At 40.6% G+C, this 19662-nt stretch overlaps 1 protein-coding gene across 1 annotated transcript in view; it reads left to right on the forward strand.

Annotated features, from left to right (window-relative positions):
- Positions 1 to 19662, forward strand: part of LOC149289949 (dual E2 ubiquitin-conjugating enzyme/E3 ubiquitin-protein ligase BIRC6-like) — a 130276-nt gene that overhangs the window by 63346 nt on the left and 47268 nt on the right. The window contains exons 55-64 of the mRNA XM_089490159.1: positions 66 to 843; positions 1663 to 1806; positions 2853 to 2982; positions 9931 to 10062; positions 11118 to 11285; positions 12003 to 12176; positions 14047 to 14240; positions 15211 to 15511; positions 17122 to 17339; positions 19169 to 19333. Of these exons, the coding sequence (XP_089346285.1) occupies positions 66 to 843; positions 1663 to 1806; positions 2853 to 2982; positions 9931 to 10062; positions 11118 to 11285; positions 12003 to 12176; positions 14047 to 14240; positions 15211 to 15511; positions 17122 to 17339; positions 19169 to 19333 (2404 nt within the window). The remainder of the gene's footprint in view (positions 1 to 65; positions 844 to 1662; positions 1807 to 2852; positions 2983 to 9930; positions 10063 to 11117; positions 11286 to 12002; positions 12177 to 14046; positions 14241 to 15210; positions 15512 to 17121; positions 17340 to 19168; positions 19334 to 19662) is intronic.

The following is a 19662-nucleotide window of genomic DNA, read 5'->3' on the forward strand; positions in this document are numbered from 1 at the left end:
TAACTCATAAAACATGCAGTTTTTGTATCCTTTTACATGTGACATTGTATCTTTTATTCATCTAGGTCTCTGTACAAGTGGTCCATGTCACTGCCCTCCAACATGATCTTAAAGAAAGCGGTCGATGGCCTACTTTGCTCAATGTGCCACATCCACCCCAATTACTTCTCATTGCTCATGGGGTGGATGGGAATTACACCTCCACCCATACAGAGCCAGCACAGGCTGTCCATAACGGACGACAGCAAAAAGCAAGACCTTAACGCGTCTCTAACGGATGATTCTAAAAATGCACAAGCACCACTTGCACTTACAGAATCTCACTTGGCCACTCTTGCCGCTGCATCGCAATCTCCGGAAGCTATCAAGCAGTTGCTAGACTCTGGGTTGCCCTCGCTTCTTGTGCGAAGCTTGGTGAATTTTTGCTTCAATCACATATCCAGTTCAGACTGTGCTGCTGCTTTTACGGACTCTACCCAGGATAGACTCAGGAGGCAGCACACATCACAGCACTTTAGTAGGATGCCGGTCACGGCAGATTTGGTGGCACCAGTACTCAGGTTTCTGACGGAGGTCGGCAACAGTCATGTCATGAAGGATTGGCTCGGGGGCTCAGAGGTTAATCATTTGTGGACGGCGCTTCTCTTTTTACTTTGCCATTCTGGTGCTGCTTCAACGGCTCATATAAGCGGGTCGCAACCGGCCAATACCAGGGGTACGTTGAGTACTGCTGCAGGCAATGGACTTACTACTCAGCAAAGGACTGCCGTGGAAAATGCAACTGTGGCCTTTTTCCTACAATGCATATCATGTCATCCAAATAATCAGAGACTGATGGCCCAGGTTTGTACTTCTTTCTAAGTTATTTTGGTTGTTTTTTGGAAAGCCAGGTAGACATTTGCAGAAAATACTCACAGGCAGTCAGATTTCAAAAGCAATGGCTTTTTTTGTGAATTGCCACACTGGGATTATAAGGGAAGTTGTCCCATTCGAAGGTTATTCAGTCCTAATTTGAATGCATGCATTGGATTTATCATGAGTTCATGCACGTTCTGCTAGTAGCAGTACCCATAGTCCAAAGTAAGAGTATCGCAGCTCCATGCTTTGGGCTAGCAGTAGGATGCAAGCTTCACCGAGTGATCATCAGTAATAGACGATTTGCATGAATTGTCCGGCAATGCTTTTGGTGAAGAGAGCCAAAGTAATTTCTGATTACAAAAAATGAAGCATGAAAAATGTTTGGGTTTCCAGTGAGATTTCATTGTTGAAATTGAATGCAACCCCTAATGGATTTACACCTCGTAAGACGTTACTTCTGTTAGTGCACCAGATGGGATTTTGTGTAGTAAATCAGAATAAATACTGAGGGGTAGATACTCTCTAGTCTGATATAGAACAAGTTCCCCTGGTTAAAATATAATCCTTGGCAGAAACTGCACAGTAATCTGCTTTTTGTTGTGATAAATAAAAGGCCAGGGTTGTTGCATGTCTGATGTAGTGTAAAGGAGCAGCCATACAGTAAGAATAGGAATATGTTGGGAAAGCAGTCATGTAGGCAAAATGTGTCTTTTCTCTCAAGGTTCCCGGCAGTTTAGCGTATAGTCGGGAATATTAGTATGTTTACATCTATCCAATTATGTGACATTGGCTTTGTATTAACAGGTCCTCTGTGAGTTGTTCCAGTCTTCTCCACAGCGCGGGAACCTTCCTGCCTCCGGCAACATTTCTGGCTTCATCCGGAGACTGTTTCTGCAGTTGATGTTGGAGGATGAGAAAGTTACCATGTTCCTTCAGTCGCCATGTCCTGTATGCATCATGTTTAATCATGGTTTACATATTGTTGGGCGTATTATGCCCTAATAACCTCTTATGAAATCCAGTGTTAGGTTTTTATTTTTTGCAATGAGCAAGTTGATGGGTTGAAAAAACAAAACAAAAACTTGGGGATTTTTTGAGATATCCTACTGTTTGGCATATTTAGTGTAATACTAGGTAACTGTTGGCAGGTCTTTATATTTTTCGAAATAAGTAACATTATATTATAGGTACTCTATCATACACATATCAGATGAACAATTTGGCCAGGTTTTGGTCAGAATCAATGAAGACAAAACAGAATAGATAGGGCTGCCATTTTGTCAATTTATGAAATAAGATCATAGTCCTAGTCGGTGATGAGTTTGTGGCTGGCTACCTTGAGCCAGGCCCACCGTGCAGCACCACCTGGCCCCAGACTTACCACACCTAGGGTGCCGTCATTCTCCACCGGCAGTCATCCTTGTGTGTAGTGCTGGCATATGACATCATATCCTGAAGTTCAGGCTTTGGCAGCTTAGAAAACATACTATGTAAATCCGACAGACCAGAGCGTCATAAATGGGTCGGGTCCCATTGCCCCCGACAGCCTATTTAGAGCTGTGGCACACTAGGGAGGCTAGTTGGTATGTTTGATAAAGCTACTAAAGTGCCCCAGGAGCTACCCCTGGTCGGCCTAGGCCAGAAGTTCCCTCATTGACACCCATTTTATATTGTTATGGGACGTTTCCACCAGATGGCAGCCTGCAGTAACAAAATCAAATCTGTAGATGCAGTGACAAGCGGACCAATTCATATTAAAAGACTGGTGTTCCCTAAATAAGAGTTTGAGTGTGAAGCCAATGCCCATCCAACAAGCCAAATTGTATACTTTAGAGCAGACTGCATTTACTTTTTTGACCCACAACTGTTTAATACTTTTAAGGAATGTAATGCAAGTCCATGCGTAGGCTGTAATGTAAGTGTTTCCCAAAAAGTATTAAAGTGTAGATGGAATGCACTGACTTTTTTTTTTTTTTTTACCCCCCCCCCCCCAGTTGTACAAGGGCAGAATCAATGCGACCAGCCACATCATACAGCATCCAATGTACGGAGCCGGGCACAAGTTTCGCACCCTTCATTTACCTATTTCTACCACACTGGCAGAGCTACTGGACCGGGTTTCAGGTGAGAAATTAACGTAATTTGATTTACTTTGTCTGATGTAAGCACATATGTCTATGTACAGACATCATCCATCTTTCATGGAAGAAGCCAACGCTATCTTTAAGATGTGAGCCTGAGCCTTCATGTTGGAGGCTTGTATTGCTATTATGCTTCTCAGTTGACTTAAACAGGTGGCCCAGATTATTAAAGGGAATCTAGATTGATCCAGTGTGCAATAAAGCGCGGTTTGCTGCAGGAGCAATGAGCAACTTTCAAGTGACTACATGATCGGTATCGGCAAGCAATCAATGCCGCCACCCGAAGAAAGCAGCTGGTGACTTAATATACGCTGGCTGGTTCTATCTTATTTTTATATGTTGTCATGAGGTTTGTATCAAAAGTGATTCTGATGTAATTTTCCAAAAGAGTTCTGAAGACTAAAGCAGCCAATAGAATTTTTCTGTCACGGCCGATAAGACCACTTTTCATACATGAACAGAATCACTTTTTATATAACCCCCAGTAGTCCAAAAGCTAAAGGCACAATCTTTAGGGAATTGAGCAACATTTGACACCAGCAATTGCCCCTTAAATTCACTCTGTGCTTAGGATGAATAGTATAATTAGAATTCCTTAGCACAGATATCATTGAAGACGTATTTATGTATATTTGCATGTTTTGTGCTATATTTATCAGAGACATGCTTTCATTGTCTGCGGTAACAAGCTCTAAATTACACCACGCTCTGGGACTTGTCAGATCGCTCTCGGAAATAAGCCAGCACTAGTCAAGTACAATTTAAATAGCCAAGGTGATGCCACAGTTTGAAGTAACGGTGCAGGACAGTATTAAAGGAATCCATTGAGAGCAATTATTGTTCATAAAAGTTAATGGTTTGGAAAGAAAGCCGGGAAACCTTGCAGTAGACCTACTAAATTAGATGTTCCACATCCCCACCCCACTCTTTTCAAAGTTCATGAACCAACCATTATATTCATCTGTTTGCCTGTATTCAGAATTGGTATTCTGTTTAACTTTATATCAAAAAGTGCTTGGGAGCCTTCGCAGCTCTAGAGCCTACCCGGAAACTTTTCCTTTCAATGAAGACATTTAGTACTTTTGGGCACACATGATTTTTATTCCACTCCCAAAAGTTAATCAATGCTTTTTTTTTTTAGTTTGCACTAAATATAAATGTTAACACAAAAGAACACAACCACACTTTTCACAAATAACATAATGTTATAAATATTGTGGTATGTATAAGGATCTCATCCTCAAAACAGGGAAACTCCTGTAAACTTGTATACCTTGTATGAAAAGAGTTCTACACAAGCCCTTATATAAAAATATATTTTATTGTGCAAAAACATATTAATAAAAAACATATAGAATATCTCATGGTATAGACAACAGAGGTTTCTAGGAAACTAATCAGAGCATATGGAGGAAATATGGCTATATATATATATATATATATATATATATATATATATATATATATATATATGTGTGTCTCAAGTGCATGTAAACCATAAAAAAATCAGTGCTGAGTCATTCAAGTATAATTGTATATTGCTCTCTATAAAGTACACCTATTAATTTTGTAAACATCATAAAGTGCTAAGTCATTTAAATATGATTAATGTTACTCACTATGGAGTGCACCTTTTAATTGGTAAACATATAGACCACTATCGACATCAATAAAAAATATATAGGTAATCCAAATAATCAGAACGGTATCCTAAGAGCATTGTGCTCCTTACCCATATTGTCCTCCACTTCCCCTACGCCGTTTCAGTTCTCCTTTCTCAAGGGGTCGCTAGTTACTGCCTTGTTGTGTAGATCTATTTATATCCCTCCCAACGGAAGTTGCGTACTGAAACCTGAAATGGCGCCGATGCTGCGTCCCCGCCCCGTTATTCACTGTACCGTACCCGATGCCAGCCCCCATGGTGCGCAGGTCCGAGAGACTATTTCTCGAGCATGCGCGCCACGGATGAGGCACCGGACCGATGCAGGAGCTCAGGACGGCCGTCGCCGCGCCTGCGCACCAGGCTTCAGACGGAACTTGTCTTGCGTCTACCATGATCGCATTACTGTCATGTAGCTGTGCCAGAATGTCACTCAACAACATTATTACGAGTGATTTGTACTACATAAATATAGAAGATATATAAAGATATCTCTAAATATATAAATATAAAGTGCAAGAACATGTGCAAAATAAGTATATATTCAAATTAAAGTGTTGAGTGCATAAATTCACATATATACTCATATATATAATATATATTCATAAATAAATTACTGTGCCCAATAATTAATTGATAACATATAACAATATGTAGGTGAAGAATCAAAAAAATAAATCCATCAAAGAAAAATATAAATATAAATGGCAGAACAGATGAAATATTGCAGGAAATGGTTTAATCACTGGGTTAATTGCTTAATGTCCTGTTTACCCTTCCCATTGAGACCTTGCTTCATACTTCATGGACCTCTTGGACACTCACTGGGTGGAGCGTTGGAGCTCTCAGTAACCATACCCGGGAGGTCGGCTGGATTAACCAGAGTCTCTGAGTGGTGTGCCGCTTTCCCATGGCTCCAGGTCCAGTTTGGTCACAACCACTCCCTTCCCAGTTTCTTCTCCCTGCCCACTATGTCTAACTGGGGGGGACGGGGAGAGCTCGGTGTCACCAAGCCTAGGATGTTCCTGGGTATGGTGGTAACAGAATTCTTGTATCCGGTCTCCCTCAAACACTAGGCACGTTTATACTAGTTTGGTTTGGTACCTGACTAGGGCTGAAACAACTAATCGATAAAATCGATAATAATCGATAATGAAAATCATTGTCAGCGATTTTCATTATCGATTAGTCGAATCGATTTTTATCGATTATAAAAAGAGGGTTTTTTCAGAGCAAATGCTCTGAAAAACTCCTCTCCTTATATAATCCGACCTCAAACAGAGATCGGATTATAACACTAGAATCCAGATCCCCCGCAACGCTGCAGGGGACCTGGATTCCCCTCACTGTCGGCCGGTGGGTGTCCGTGCGATGCGCACACACAACTTCCGCCTCTCCCCTCCACTTCCATACACCCCTCTGACTCCTCCCCCCTCCCATACACCACTCTCTCCCGACTCCCTGGTGGTTTGCGAACCTCTGTTGCTGACAGGCACTTTACCCTAGGATGTTCCTGGGTATGGTGGTAACAGAATTCTTGTATCCGGTCTCCCTCAAACACTAGGCACGTTTATACTAGTTTGGTTTGGTACCTGACTAGGGCTGAAACAACTAATCGATAAAATCGATAATAATCGATAATGAAAATCATTGTCAGCGATTTTCATTATCGATTAGTCGAATCGATTTTTATCGATTATAAAAAGAGGGTTTTTTCAGAGCAAATGCTCTGAAAAACTCCTCTCCTTATATAATCCGACCTCAAACAGAGATCGGATTATAACACTAGAATCCAGATCCCCCGCAACGCTGCAGGGGACCTGGATTCCCCTCACTGTCGGCCGGTGGGTGTCCGTGCGATGCGCACACACAACTTCCGCCTCTCCCCTCCACTTCCATACACCCCTCTGACTCCTCCCCCCTCCCATACACCACTCTCTCCCGACTCCCTGGTGGTTTGCGAACCTCTGTTGCTGACAGGCACTTTCACTGCAGCTTAATAGAAGCCTCAGCGTAAGTGAAGGGCAGTAACGGAGGCTCTCTGTGCGCATCGCGCAGACCCCCACCGGCTGACAGAAAATCATCCTCTGTCAGCCGGTCTGAATCGCACAGACAGCCTCCGTTACTGCCCTTCGCTTACGCTGAGGCTTCTATGAAGCTGCAGTGAAAGTGCCTGTCAGCAACAGAGTCGGGAGAGAGGCAGAGCGGTGTATGGGAGCCACCCTCCCATATACCACTCTGGCTGCTCCTCCTCCCATACGCCACTCTGCCTCTCTACCCAGCTCCCTGGTGTCTTCTGAACCTCTGTTGCTGACAGGAGGCAGAGTGGAGTATGGGGGGGGTGGGGCAGAGTGGTGTATGGGAGGGGGCAGAGTGGTGTATGGGAGGGGGCAGAGTGGTGTATGGGAGGGGGCAGAATGGTGTATGGGAGGGGGCAGAGTGGTGTATGGGAGGGGGCAGAGTGGTGTATGGGAGGGGGCAGAATGGTGTATGGGAGGGGGCAGAATGGTGTATGGGAGGGGGCAGGAGCCAGAGTGGTGTATGGGAGGGGGCAGAGTGGTGTATGGGAGGGGGCAAAGTGGTGTATGGGAGGGGGGAGGAGCCAGAGTGGTGTATGGGAGGGGGCAAAGTGGTGTAGGGGAGGGGGCAGGAGCCCGAGTGGTGTATGGGAGGGGGCAAAGTGTTGTATGGGAGGGGGAGGAGCCAGAGTGGTGTATGGGTGAGTTATAGTGGTGTATGGGGGGTATTATGAATTTCAGGGCATATAGGGGGTATAAGGCATATCGATATTAGGCATATCAGGGGGGCATAAAACATATCTGGGGGTAAAAGGTATATCAGGGGGCTCAGTTGCATATCACTGGCATATAAGGAGTATAAGGCATATCAGGGGGCACAGTGGCATATCAGGGGGCACAGTGGAATCTCTGGCATATAGGAGGTATAAGGCATATATGGGGGCAGAGTGGCAAGCTAGGGGTCAGATGTGCATAACTGGGGGCAGTTTGGTAAATAAAAGAAAATATAAACAAGGCTTTTTTCTCAGTTTTTATTAAATATGAAAAATAGTTAACATGAATTAATATTTACTAATAACTTTGCATTAAAACCTAGTTTGAGAAACACTGTGTTTGGGTTCTTGTAGCTTTTATTATTATGTCAGTAAAATAAGAAGGTGAACAGAGAGAGGCCATTGCAATAAATAGATGAAAGTGTAAATTGTACGTTTTTTTATTACATTATTTTAAATTAAAAGAAAATTGCATTTTTTTATCCGATTAATCGAAAAAATAATCAGCCAACTAATCGATTATTAAAATAATCGTTAGTTGCAGCCCTATACCTGACACCAACTCCAGTGTCTTTTTTTAAAAAAATTTTTGCTAAGACAATTCCCCAAGCGACAGGGAAATATCTATCTCTCATTGTCAGGTGTAAGTTGGCAATGATTTCTTTTCTCTGCTTTAGCATGGCCAGCATATGGAATATATTTGCTAGGGGGATAGGACGCCCTATATCCTATATCATATAATCACGTATTCACCTTGCTTCCTTTCATGGAATCACACCGTCTCACATTCAAAGTTTGACCGGGTGGATTCATTTTGCCGTGTTTATCATGTCATGTCTGTCCAGCTATAGACAGTTAAATGGATGAAAGTCTTTAGCGTTTGCCATTGCATTACATAAGATATGGAAATTTGTGCAGTAATGGCTTCGTTTGACCTCTGCGTCATGTCCATGAAAGTGCCACAAATAAAACAAAGTGTCGCTTAGCGAGTTTAAAGATATTCGAGAAAAGAAAAAAAAAAAAAGCACAGTTGCTGCCCACAATATATGAATTCTTAAACGTATCCAAAGTCAAGGACGGTGCGTTTTCAGACGAGCACTCGACGCGACAAGTGTGTTTAAAACCGATGGATTTAGCATCCGAAAAGTACAGTGATATTACAAGCAGTCCTCCTTGTGTTGATTAATTGTTCTCCTTTTTAAGACCTTGAATAGCTAAATCCTCCCTTTACCCTTTCTTATTACGCCGTGTGATACGTGCGTTGTCTCTTCAATGAAGGAGGTCTTTTGTTTGTACAGGGAGGCCATGCTTTAGTCTAAACTTTTATTTCCCCCTTGTACAGTGTGTTTGCGAAATCCTTTCAAATGAAAGAGAAAGCGTGGAAATAGCCATTCATTTGTAGCAGACTCGCGGCCAACAAAAAGTCCTGTCCTTAGACTTAGTTTTTCCCCTGGAAGGCTGCTATCTGGCCATTTTTTTATTTTTAGGATTTATGTGCGTACAATGTAGTCTAATAACCTAGCAATATGATGAGTATTATTTAATAGCAATGTGAGCAATATAAGCTGTTCTTGGTAGCCACAGTCGATCTGTAGGTCTTTAATTTGTAGCATGTCACCACTGAAAAATGTGGAGGCAACAAGTCGCATTTTGGACCATACCAAGTAATCCTTAAGGAAAAAACTTTGATACTTAGACAGTCCTAGATCGTGATGTCTAACGCTGGAAGTACGAGGGCAGTAAGGGAAGGGAATCAGTGATTTTCAGCATTCTTGTGAGGGCTAAGTTCGTTTTTCGAACTTCTTATTCAACAGCGTATTACTTGTGGATAATAGGAAATTTGTAAATAGGTGCTTATTGTCCAGTTTACCTAAACGCTCAGCTATATCGTGAATTTATATTAGGCTAATTTCCTGTAAATTTAGAAAACTTTCCATAATTGGGTAAATTATAATAAAAAAATGGCGTCTTTGTTTCTTCAAATGTTTAATAATAGCAGCAAATACAGTAATGCTCAGTGCACTGAAGTGAACTGGGTTTAGTTACACGATGTTCTGTTGTTTATATGTAGATCTGGAGGCCACCACCGTAGGCAGTCGTGTGATATTTTGGTTATGTTCCAAACGCCACGATAAGTTGATTCTGTACGGCAATGATAATAAAGAGCCTTTGCCCATAGACCTTAAGTAATCGGCATCTTTCTTTGTGATTATGATTAGTTCTACCGGTATATCTGAGAGATTCTATTGTTTGACATGTCGGTGAGATAAAAAACTTGGACAAAGATAATAGATAAAAGATAATAGACCAAATATAAGAACCTCTAAAACAGATGACACTGTTTCAAATGTTTTTTTAAGGGAAAAAATTTAATTATACCAGCTTAAAACAAAATCTGACATACATGTGCAGGCGTCCTGTTGGCTTTCTGATAACATCAATTGAATTGGGATTTTGCTGACTTGCAGATTTTCTTGTAGACACACCAAGTATTACTGCAAAACTGATAAGCGAGCAGAAAGATGACAAGGAGAAGAAGAACCACGAAGAAAAGGAAAAAGTAAAGGCAGAGAATGGATTTCAGGACAATTACAGTGTCGTCGTTGCCTCAGGTAAGCCTGGAAATATCAATGTTATGTATAACAGTATAGAAAAATTAATTTATGCTGTTATGATTACATATTGTCTTTGTGTTCGCACTCTCCCAGTAGCTGACATTGGGGTGATGTATGAAAATATGAGACAATATTTGAAGCAGAAAATTGATAATAGCAATATTTCTACAGCCGATATATCCAGCTTTTTCATGTCTATCATACATCTTATCTATTTAGTTTTTTTATTTTTTTACTTTTTTTATGGTGAGATTGTAGGAATTTTCATTAGTAGGACAAGGTTTGGAGACAACTGACAGCATCTAGAAAATATTCTCACAAGACTATTTGTAAAATTGGAGCAATCTCACCTTTTTTGCATAGTAGGTGTATTGTGCTTATGGCATAGTCTGTAAATTTAAAATGTAACCCTTCTCAGCACAGCCAATGGCAAATGAAGCAGGTGACAATCAACTCATTCTGTCAAACATTTGCTTTGTGCTGTTATTAGGAAGTTCTCCCCATAAATAGTATGGGGTCAAGGAAAGAATCTCCTCTTGCATTTAATGGCTGTGGTCAGATTGGTTTGTCTCTCTGGTTTGGATTTATACATTATTTGTTTTATATATCATCCTCTCTGTAAACATTTTTAGTTCATCATAGTTCCTTAAGGGATGTGTTTAGTTGGTGTACTATGTCCGCATGCTCAAGTAAACAGCATTGGTGATTTATCAGATAAGCAAAGCAAGGCTAATTATAAGTGTCCTTGTTAGCAAATTATTTGGTTCTAGCTTAGGACATTTATAGTAAGTTGGCTGAAAGTCTTTATGAATTCGGGCATGTCTTGTCTTATAAGGAATGCCCTGCAAAAACCGCGCCTCCCAAATTGGTGATTCTCTTACTGCGGAGAACTCATTTCCTTTTATTGGTGGCTCTGTCACCTTCAGAGGTCTGGGAAACCAGAAACACATCCAAAGATTAACGCTGTTTCTGGTCCCAACTAACATTGTATGCGTTCTTGAATATAGAAGACGGGAGTGATATTAAAATGCCCTCACTCGTGCTACCTGTAGGTTTGAAGTCCCAGTCAAAACGAGCAGTGTCTTCTACACCACCTCGTCCACCATCTAGGAGAGGGAGGGTAATCACAGACAAAGTTGGCAGTTCTTCATCTGGAGTTGATTCTTCCAGCAAGACAATCAGTATTCCAGTCTTTCATCTGTACCATAAACTGCTACCAGGTTAGTTTGAACTGTCTGATGACAATTATAAAATAAATCTCTTCACTGTGCAATTCCTTATTGGGATTTTCCTTTCTTGGGTAAATTATTAAAGACAAACTTCACAAGGTACACAAGTCCTGATGCTATATAACAAGGAGTGTTATGGGTTAGCCAGTCTACCAAATCAGAAAATGGGCTATGTATAAAAGAATCTTGTGCTAACTACACAAAGCAGTCACTTTTTATTTTACATTTTTATTTTTATTTTTTATCAAATACATGGTGGAGCTGTTTTTTCTTTGATTTGTTCCACCTTTTCTTTTACGCATCTGATGAGGAGGCCACACAGCTTGGTGTCTCATTGCTGATTTAGTTCCGTGGCAATTTAGTGGATATCGTTGACACTACTATTGGCTGGACGTAGTATGATGTCATGGCCGTGTTTAATTCATTCGCCTCATCTTGCCTTATATTAAGGATAACTGTATACCTATACCATACATATTTACATGTCCTCATTGTATTAGACTCTACCACTTATGTGCAGTGCCCTCTGTGACGGATTATACAACAATGCCAAAGTAAAAATCCAGATGGTTTAGGTATAATAATTGGTTGAAACCTATATAACTATTTTGTATAGCTTTATGAACATACGTACGTTGGGTTTGTTGCACAAATCTTCCCTTTTGTTTTTGTCTTGTATCCTTATCTAATGTTTTTTTTATTGCATAGGACAACCCTTACCGCCTGAGATGACTCTTGCGCAGCTCCTAACACTGCTGTATGATCGAAAGCTCCCTCAAGGATTCTGCTCTGTAGACCTAACCGTGAAGCTGGGCTCCAAAATGATATCTGATCCGAGTTTGTCAAAGACAGACTCCTTTAAACGCCTGCACACAGAAAAAGGTATGTCTCTTTTGTGCCGTACTGGTGAATGATTGTCTTCTCTATTAATATAAAGGTTACCAGAATCTTCAACATTTGGAAGGCTTTGCTTTAACCAATGCATGCCTAGTTTAGGTTCTTTAGGCGTTGTTCCATTTAGGCAAACATTACACCCTGACATATGTTGAGCAAACAGACCTGAATTGCCGTTTATTCACAATACTTTTAAGAAGCCTGCGTTTTGTCATATTTACAACTGAGTATCACCTGCAAATTTCTGAAATTATTATTATGGAAGCGATTCATGCATTCAGCAGTACTAGAAATAATGTTTCTAATGCTGCGTTTATAAGGTCCTCTTCCACTTAATTGTCCTGGAATGTTGCATGTTAATAAACCTTGGAAGATCTGCCATTTTATTCTTCCTCTGAAAGTTTAATTACATATAAAAAAAATCTTTCTTCAGTTTCTATGGGAGCAGTGTGTCAGGATTTTGTCTCCCCCAGCAAAAATTGAAAGAGTAATATTACATTATTAAATGTAATTTTTTTTTTTCTCAAGCATTTTGGTTATCCCACAAGTCAAAAATACTAATGCCTCATTTAGAAACAGATTTGAAGTATACCAGAGTAGATAGAATTCATCAGTATAGGTGAAGAAGCGCCGGTTCTGTTAATACCAGACAACAAAATGTCTAAAGAATTATAGGTACACCATCCATATGTTAATTCCCTTATGAAACAGAATGTATTATTTCACTTATTGACTTCACAAGAAAAAACTGTAATATCACATTCATGCCCCTTAGGCCATTACGCTGAATATGATTGATATATATATATATATATATATATATATATATATATATATATATATATATATATATATATATATATAGCATTTTCACTTGGCAGTAGAGGGAACCTAATGCATATTAGCAATAGTAGTAAAGTAAGATTTTATTTTTATTGTAGCGATGAATGAATAAAATATGTTGAATAAGCCACGGATGGCTGGACTTTCATAAAATAGAAAAACCTAATTATCTATGAAACGGAACAATAATACCCGTACCTACTATATAATCATATGAATGGTTCTAAAAATGGAAAGTGTAATTCCGAAATCTTTTTCATTAGTGACCTGATTCAGAACAGAGCCGGCTTCAAGGGATGCACGTTCAAGGGCACCAGATTAAATACATTTTGCTGGAATGGCAATGGGATTCATTTTGAATGGAAATTTTTTGCTCAGGGTTGTCTTATTAAACTTCACACAATTGAAAAAAGTTTTGGCTTTTCATTGTTTCTCTTGTTTCTTGGATAGCACGGTTCCTTAAAGGGACACGCCAGCCTTCATATGCACTTTTAATGCATACGATAGCTGCAGAATCTATCCTATATGCCCCTTTCCACAGCACACCGGCCAAGTATACGTGCGTTGCGGCTGTTCGGTCATTTATTCGCACGTGTGGAAGGTTCGCACATTGATTTTAATGGGAACACTTTCCTGACACTGATTGCTTCATGCAGTGGCAATAAATATCTGGCCATGTTTCCCGCCACGATGACCTAAAAATGTAATATGGGAGAAAGAGTATGTGAGAATGCTATGACATAATAAAAGTATTACTGTACCTGTAGCTTTTCTTTACATTCAGTGGCCACTTTATTGGGTACAACTGCTCTTTAGCACCTAGCCAAACGGTGCATTATGTTTCTGCAACTCAGTATATGAAGAATGCAAACATGGTCAAGAGGCTTAGTTGAGCGACCAACATTGGAATGTTAATTTGCATCCTTAGCTACTTTGACATTTCACAACCAAAAAAGCAAAATGTTGCCCATTATTCCCATCATGCTTTACCTGTCTGTCTTTTTTTCCAATGAAGAACATGGAGATTTATTGGGTTCTTGTCCTGAAGATGAAGCGATCAGCCCGAGTGATGAATGCATGGAATCTTTGGATGACTCTCTTCTGGAGACCTGTCCAATTCAGTCCCCGCTGCAAGTGTTTGCTGGGATGGGGGGACTGGCCCTCATAGCCGAAAGGCTTCCAATGCTCTATCCTGATGTCATTCAGCAGGTAAGTTCTGCCTGTTGCTCGGATGCATGGAAGGGTTGGCCCTGCAAGTGCATTGCCATATACACAATGCATTATATTATTATTGATGGGGCATTTCCGTAGATATGTCACTGTCTCCTAGGAAATTTGGCATCGTGCTCACTAGCATTGTTGAAGTTGTGCTGTGCCAGAATTGTACAGATCCTGTTGTCTATTTTTCGGTGACTGATAAAGGCCTGGCGTGCTAGCGGTTGTTTACTGTGTTGTGAACGCAGTCAAGGAATTCAAGAAAGCTTGGACTATGCATAATGCTATCCTAAAAATTCTAGCTGGGCCTTTTCAAGTTCTTTTCCGCCATCAACATCTATGTACGCTTGCTTTTCAATGAACTCACTCAACTTTTAATTAACAAGCTTTACAAACGGTAATTATTCATGCTTCGAACTCTAGCAATTCTGTTCAGTACACCGTAAGCATTTAATTTAAACAGTGCACATTCTTATCAAGTGCCAAAGCCTACCTGAGAACGGGATACCATCTGTGCTTTCTCCTGCGTGCCTTCATGTTTGGCATCTTCAGTCGTTACTGCCAACGTGAATAAAGCTTAATGCACAAACAAGCAGTCGTGACCTACGTGTCAATCACGGTGTGGTTTAGGAGCAAACTAAAGCTGTATGGGAGTGGAGATGGAAATTCGGTTTGGCAGTTTCTTTAGATTAAGTAAAAGTCCAACGAACAGCTAAAATACATTGTAGATTTTATTAAATTTTCTTTTAAGGTGCAGATTTTATTTCTAGTTCCTAGTACAGTAGCATGGGATAGGCATATGGCTCTCCTTGATCTAAGACAAGGCTGATTAAAGTATGTGATGGGGGTTTTATGTTCACATCAGCTTTATTTATTTTTTTGTGGATATACATTTCAACGTATAGTGATATATATGTAAAAAAAATAAAATACAATTATTAATCAATTATGTTGTCTGTTTAAGGTAAGTGCTCCGGTTGTTACCACCACAACTCAAGAGAAACCAAAGGACAGCGATCAGTTTGAATGGGTCACGATTGAACAGTCTGGTGAACTGGTCTACGAAGCCCCAGAAACGATTGCCGCAGAACCTCCTCCGATCAAGTCTGCCGTGCAGACCATGTCCCCCATCCCCGCTCACTCGCTGGCCGCTTTTGGGCTTTTTCTCCGCCTTCCGGGATATGCTGAGGTTCTTCTGAAAGAGAGGAAGCACGCCCAGTGTCTACTGCGTCTGGTCCTGGGAGTTACGGATGATGGAGAAGGAAGTAAGGATCGCTCTTCTGCGCTAGGCATGCAGTCAACGTAACAGTTCCTTGCTTCAGATAATCAGTGGTATCTGTTCGATAGCTAACCTAGCATCTATTTCTATTCAGAAATCGTGACATTTTAATGCAAAGTCCATCACAAACTTAACAGGTGTAGGCTCTCCAAACTTTACCGAACGGCTCCCGGTTTAATGATGTAAGTGGCTGCAGTTGTTGCAGAATCACTCCCTGTGCTAATTTATGCTCTCCAGAGTTTCAATGGCTTTAAAAGTTCACATTGCTCTCCAATGACCTGCTTTGGTTTACAGTTATTAAACCTCGAGACAGAATCTGTTTAATTTGGCTTGATCATTCTCTGTGTGATACGGGATTCACAAGTTCATACTTCGTGGACATTTTATCCCGTCCGCATTAACTGTGCTAACATTTGTAAGAAATTACCCTGTTAATAACTTGTATCATGTGCAAGGTCTGTTTCCTTTTTTTGGATTTTTACCTTATTTCTTGGCTGCTTACAAAGTTCATTTTAGGGTATGTTTCTTATCATCACATCCATATCTAAAGCAGTTTAGATTCAATGCAACTGGCTTGTTTTTGGTTAGAGCTTGACAGACATGCCACCATCATGCAGTTGCCAGTTTATTCACAAAAGCAGGAATTTGATGTAGGTTTAGTTTCGTTGCGTAGTAACCCTTTATCGACCAGGGATATTTTACACTATAGGACCAAAGCAATTTTCAGATTTTTGCTATGTCTTTCCGGGACTGTTGTTTATCTCCTTCTCAGTTGGTAGACAGACGCAAACTATATATCACTTTTTTGGGGATCTAACAAATGCCCCACTGCAAAAACTAAAGACAAATATAATAAAATAACGCAGGGTCAAGTAAAATTATACTATACTAAAAAAAAAAACTAGAGTTTAGGATTTTTTTTTATACTATTCTTTCCCTCTCCTGCTCACGGTCTCGGCAAGAAGGAGCAAGGCAGAGAATAGAGACAAAGGCAGCGCTTACAAACATTGCATTTGTCATCTGATGTCAGCTGTGCATGTGATTTATTGTAGAAGCGATCACATTCGCCGAATTGCAGAGGGTTGACCATAGACTAACCGAGTGGGTCATGGAGCGGTCCGCAACACCATTGTCTCCATGATTGCTCTGACATGGAAGCAATTTTTGGCGCACCAGGTACATCAGGGGTCCTGTAGGACCTTTTTTATGACGTACCTGGTATGCCATTGATCTCAGAACAGTTAAGATGGATCAACCCTGGCAGCTTGGTCCTGTAGAATGAGCAGAGCTCATCAAGGATCAATCAAGCCATTTTTTTCAGGGTAAACACTCAAGGTAATATGTAATGATTTTGGTAAGTTACAAACTCCCTTGTTTTATCCACTACAGTTCTAGTCAAGTAAAACTTTGTGAGTACCGAACTCAGCATTTAGTGACGCAGAACAGCACAGAAGGATTTTAGTTCTACAGATATATAATAGGTACAGCAGAGATAGAATAGCAATTGAGTTTTGAGTATTCAATGCTCCCTGTTTTTATCTACTTCACTTTCTTCTTCTTTCTCTTACTCGGCTATCATTTTTCTTTACTTCACAGGTCACATTTTACAGTCGCCATCGGCAAACGTCTTGCCAACCCTCCCGTTTCACGTCCTGCGCTCTTTGTTCAGTGCAATGCCGCTGACGACGGACGATGGTGTGCTCTTAAGACGCATGGCTCTGGAAATTGGAGCTATACATCTCATCCTCGCCTGCTTATCAGCTTTGAGTCATCATGCTCCCAGAATCCCCAGCTCAGGCTCCAGTCAGTCAGAGGTAGGTTAATCTTGTATCATGTATGAATCATTTATTTTCTGTTATTTGGGTTTCAAAATTCCTTTTGGATAATGAGGTGACAGAAATGTAATGTCTCCACCTCTTCCAGAAGTAAACCCACCAGCGTCTTGTCCATGCCACTGGCATGTTTATTGTACTTGACAGATGAGGCTGGATTTGTCGCCAGTACAAAGTCTGTGTGTTTGGCGCAAAGCCTAGTGTTCCTCAAATACTGTGCTTTATTTTATAGGATAGGACAGGAGTGCTATAATATTCTAATAATGAAGATTTTTGGGTTATTTTAATGACTCAACTATCTCTTTGAACTCTGGTCACCAGCGGTCTGTGGCTTCATCCTGTTGAAGGTGAAAGTTATGTTTCAACCTTGTATAAAAAGATTCAGTCTCCGTAGAAGTTCATTTCCACTATTTTCTAATGTAATACACGTTGTACTCCGTGGATTCAGGCCTGGCTCCTGTATTCTTGGCAGCATGCTGCGATTTGATAGAACTGGCCAAGCTCCGGGCTTTACAAAATGAGCCGAGACGGAGAATCAACAGTGACAATGGCCAAGTTTTGAGATGCCCAAAATAAAGTGGTTCTTTTTCTTCTTGTGACGGCGGAAAAAAAGGTTACAGAAAAAAGCTTAGCTAGGTTTCATTTAAAAACAGATTTGCAGTATAATTTTAGTGGAAACCACCCACATTAGCAACTCTTAGTCACTGCCCAGCCAATGCGACCCGGTCAAACTGTACTTCTAGGGTTTTTAAACCCCAATAATAGCCTAACAGCCTTTCTGACATGAGGGCCGTGCTCGCCTGTTAATACCCCTCCTGTAAGTCTTGCAGCTCAGTTTTGATCTTCACACTAGACCTTCAGGGGTTGGAACCCGTCAAACCCAAGCCCGAAAAGTACATTTTCCAATAAAGCTTTTTTGAACAACCGTTGTGCCCAAAGAAACAGTAAAATACAAGCTTAACTGAGTTTTCTTTACGTCCATGCAACATTTCACATTTTATATAATGCTTTTATTAACCCCCCTCCGCAAAAAGCTAAGTAAAGTCACTTTGGACCTTATGGAACTTCCCTGGGACTTCCTAAACAGGGCCTCTTTCTAGGACGTTAAGAATTTTACTTTTTTGTTTTACAAAGTGTTACTTTATTATTTCTCGAACGAGACAGATAAAATGTCTATCCTGCATACAGTAGCAAACACCCTGTTTGATATGTTTCAGCACTTAAATAATCGAATAATTAGTTATTGTAGAGGAAGATGTCCTTGGTGAACAATATGGTTGATTTAAATATGCACGCTATGAGAAGCGGCCATTATTGTCTGCCAAGTAGCATTGCCGTAGGGGATTGACCACAGTAGAAAGATGCATGCTCTCGCTCTACAAGCAAACTATATCTGAGGAAGACTCTGTTGCGACAAGCTCCATGTAATATATAGTGGTATTCTAATACTTTCCTGTCACGGCATATTTTTTTACTTTTCTGTTCGTGAGGTGTTTTTATCCAAATATCTTTGCCCAAAAGTGAGGCGGTTCATTACGTAAAATTGTGAAGCTACCTATTTTTACATCATTTGAGTTGCTAACGTGAGGCGTGTTTGCTTTTCTTGCAGGGCCGTATTAATATATAGGGATTCTTGGAGGACACGTCCTTTTCCTACTTGAGTTCTCCGACTATTAAACCGTAGTGTGTGCATACTGTGTATACATTTGACCTTTATTGTGATCTCTTTGCCTTCAGTACAGCAGATTCTTGAATTCCTAGGTGGGCCTTATACGGCACTCCTGCAAACTGTAATTCTACGTTTATTTAAGCCGCAGGTTTCCAGCACGCACAGTAGTGGCACGTGTGAGGAGCAGCAGCTATACTGGGCCAAAGGCACCGGATTCGGGACGGGATCTACCGCTTCGGGCTGGGATGTCGAGCAGGCCCTTACCAAACAAAGGCTGGAAGAGGAGCACGTAACCTGCCTGTTGCTGGTGTGTATCCCTTTTAGCACAAAGAATTTATGCATGAGCTGGTCTCTGTTACATATAACTAATTTTATCACCCTATATCATCTATAATAAATATATATATCATATATCATATATATATCATATATAGTTATATATGGCCCTATGGAGATTACAAATATAGATATCCCAGGAACCATCGTGACAAATCTATGAAAACATATACAATATATCATTTGACTTTAGAAATACTGAGCGCTTGTATTAAATGTTATATAGACATCTAATAGCTAGAACAAAAAACCCTTCTATTGGATTTCCTGACCTATTAGCCTGCTTGTACGCGCATCACG

This window comes from Sceloporus occidentalis, unplaced genomic scaffold, assembly GCF_023333645.1.
Source record: "Sceloporus occidentalis isolate IW3139 unplaced genomic scaffold, rSceOcc1.0.p SCAF_42, whole genome shotgun sequence".
Lineage (NCBI taxonomy): Eukaryota > Metazoa > Chordata > Lepidosauria > Squamata > Phrynosomatidae > Sceloporus > Sceloporus occidentalis.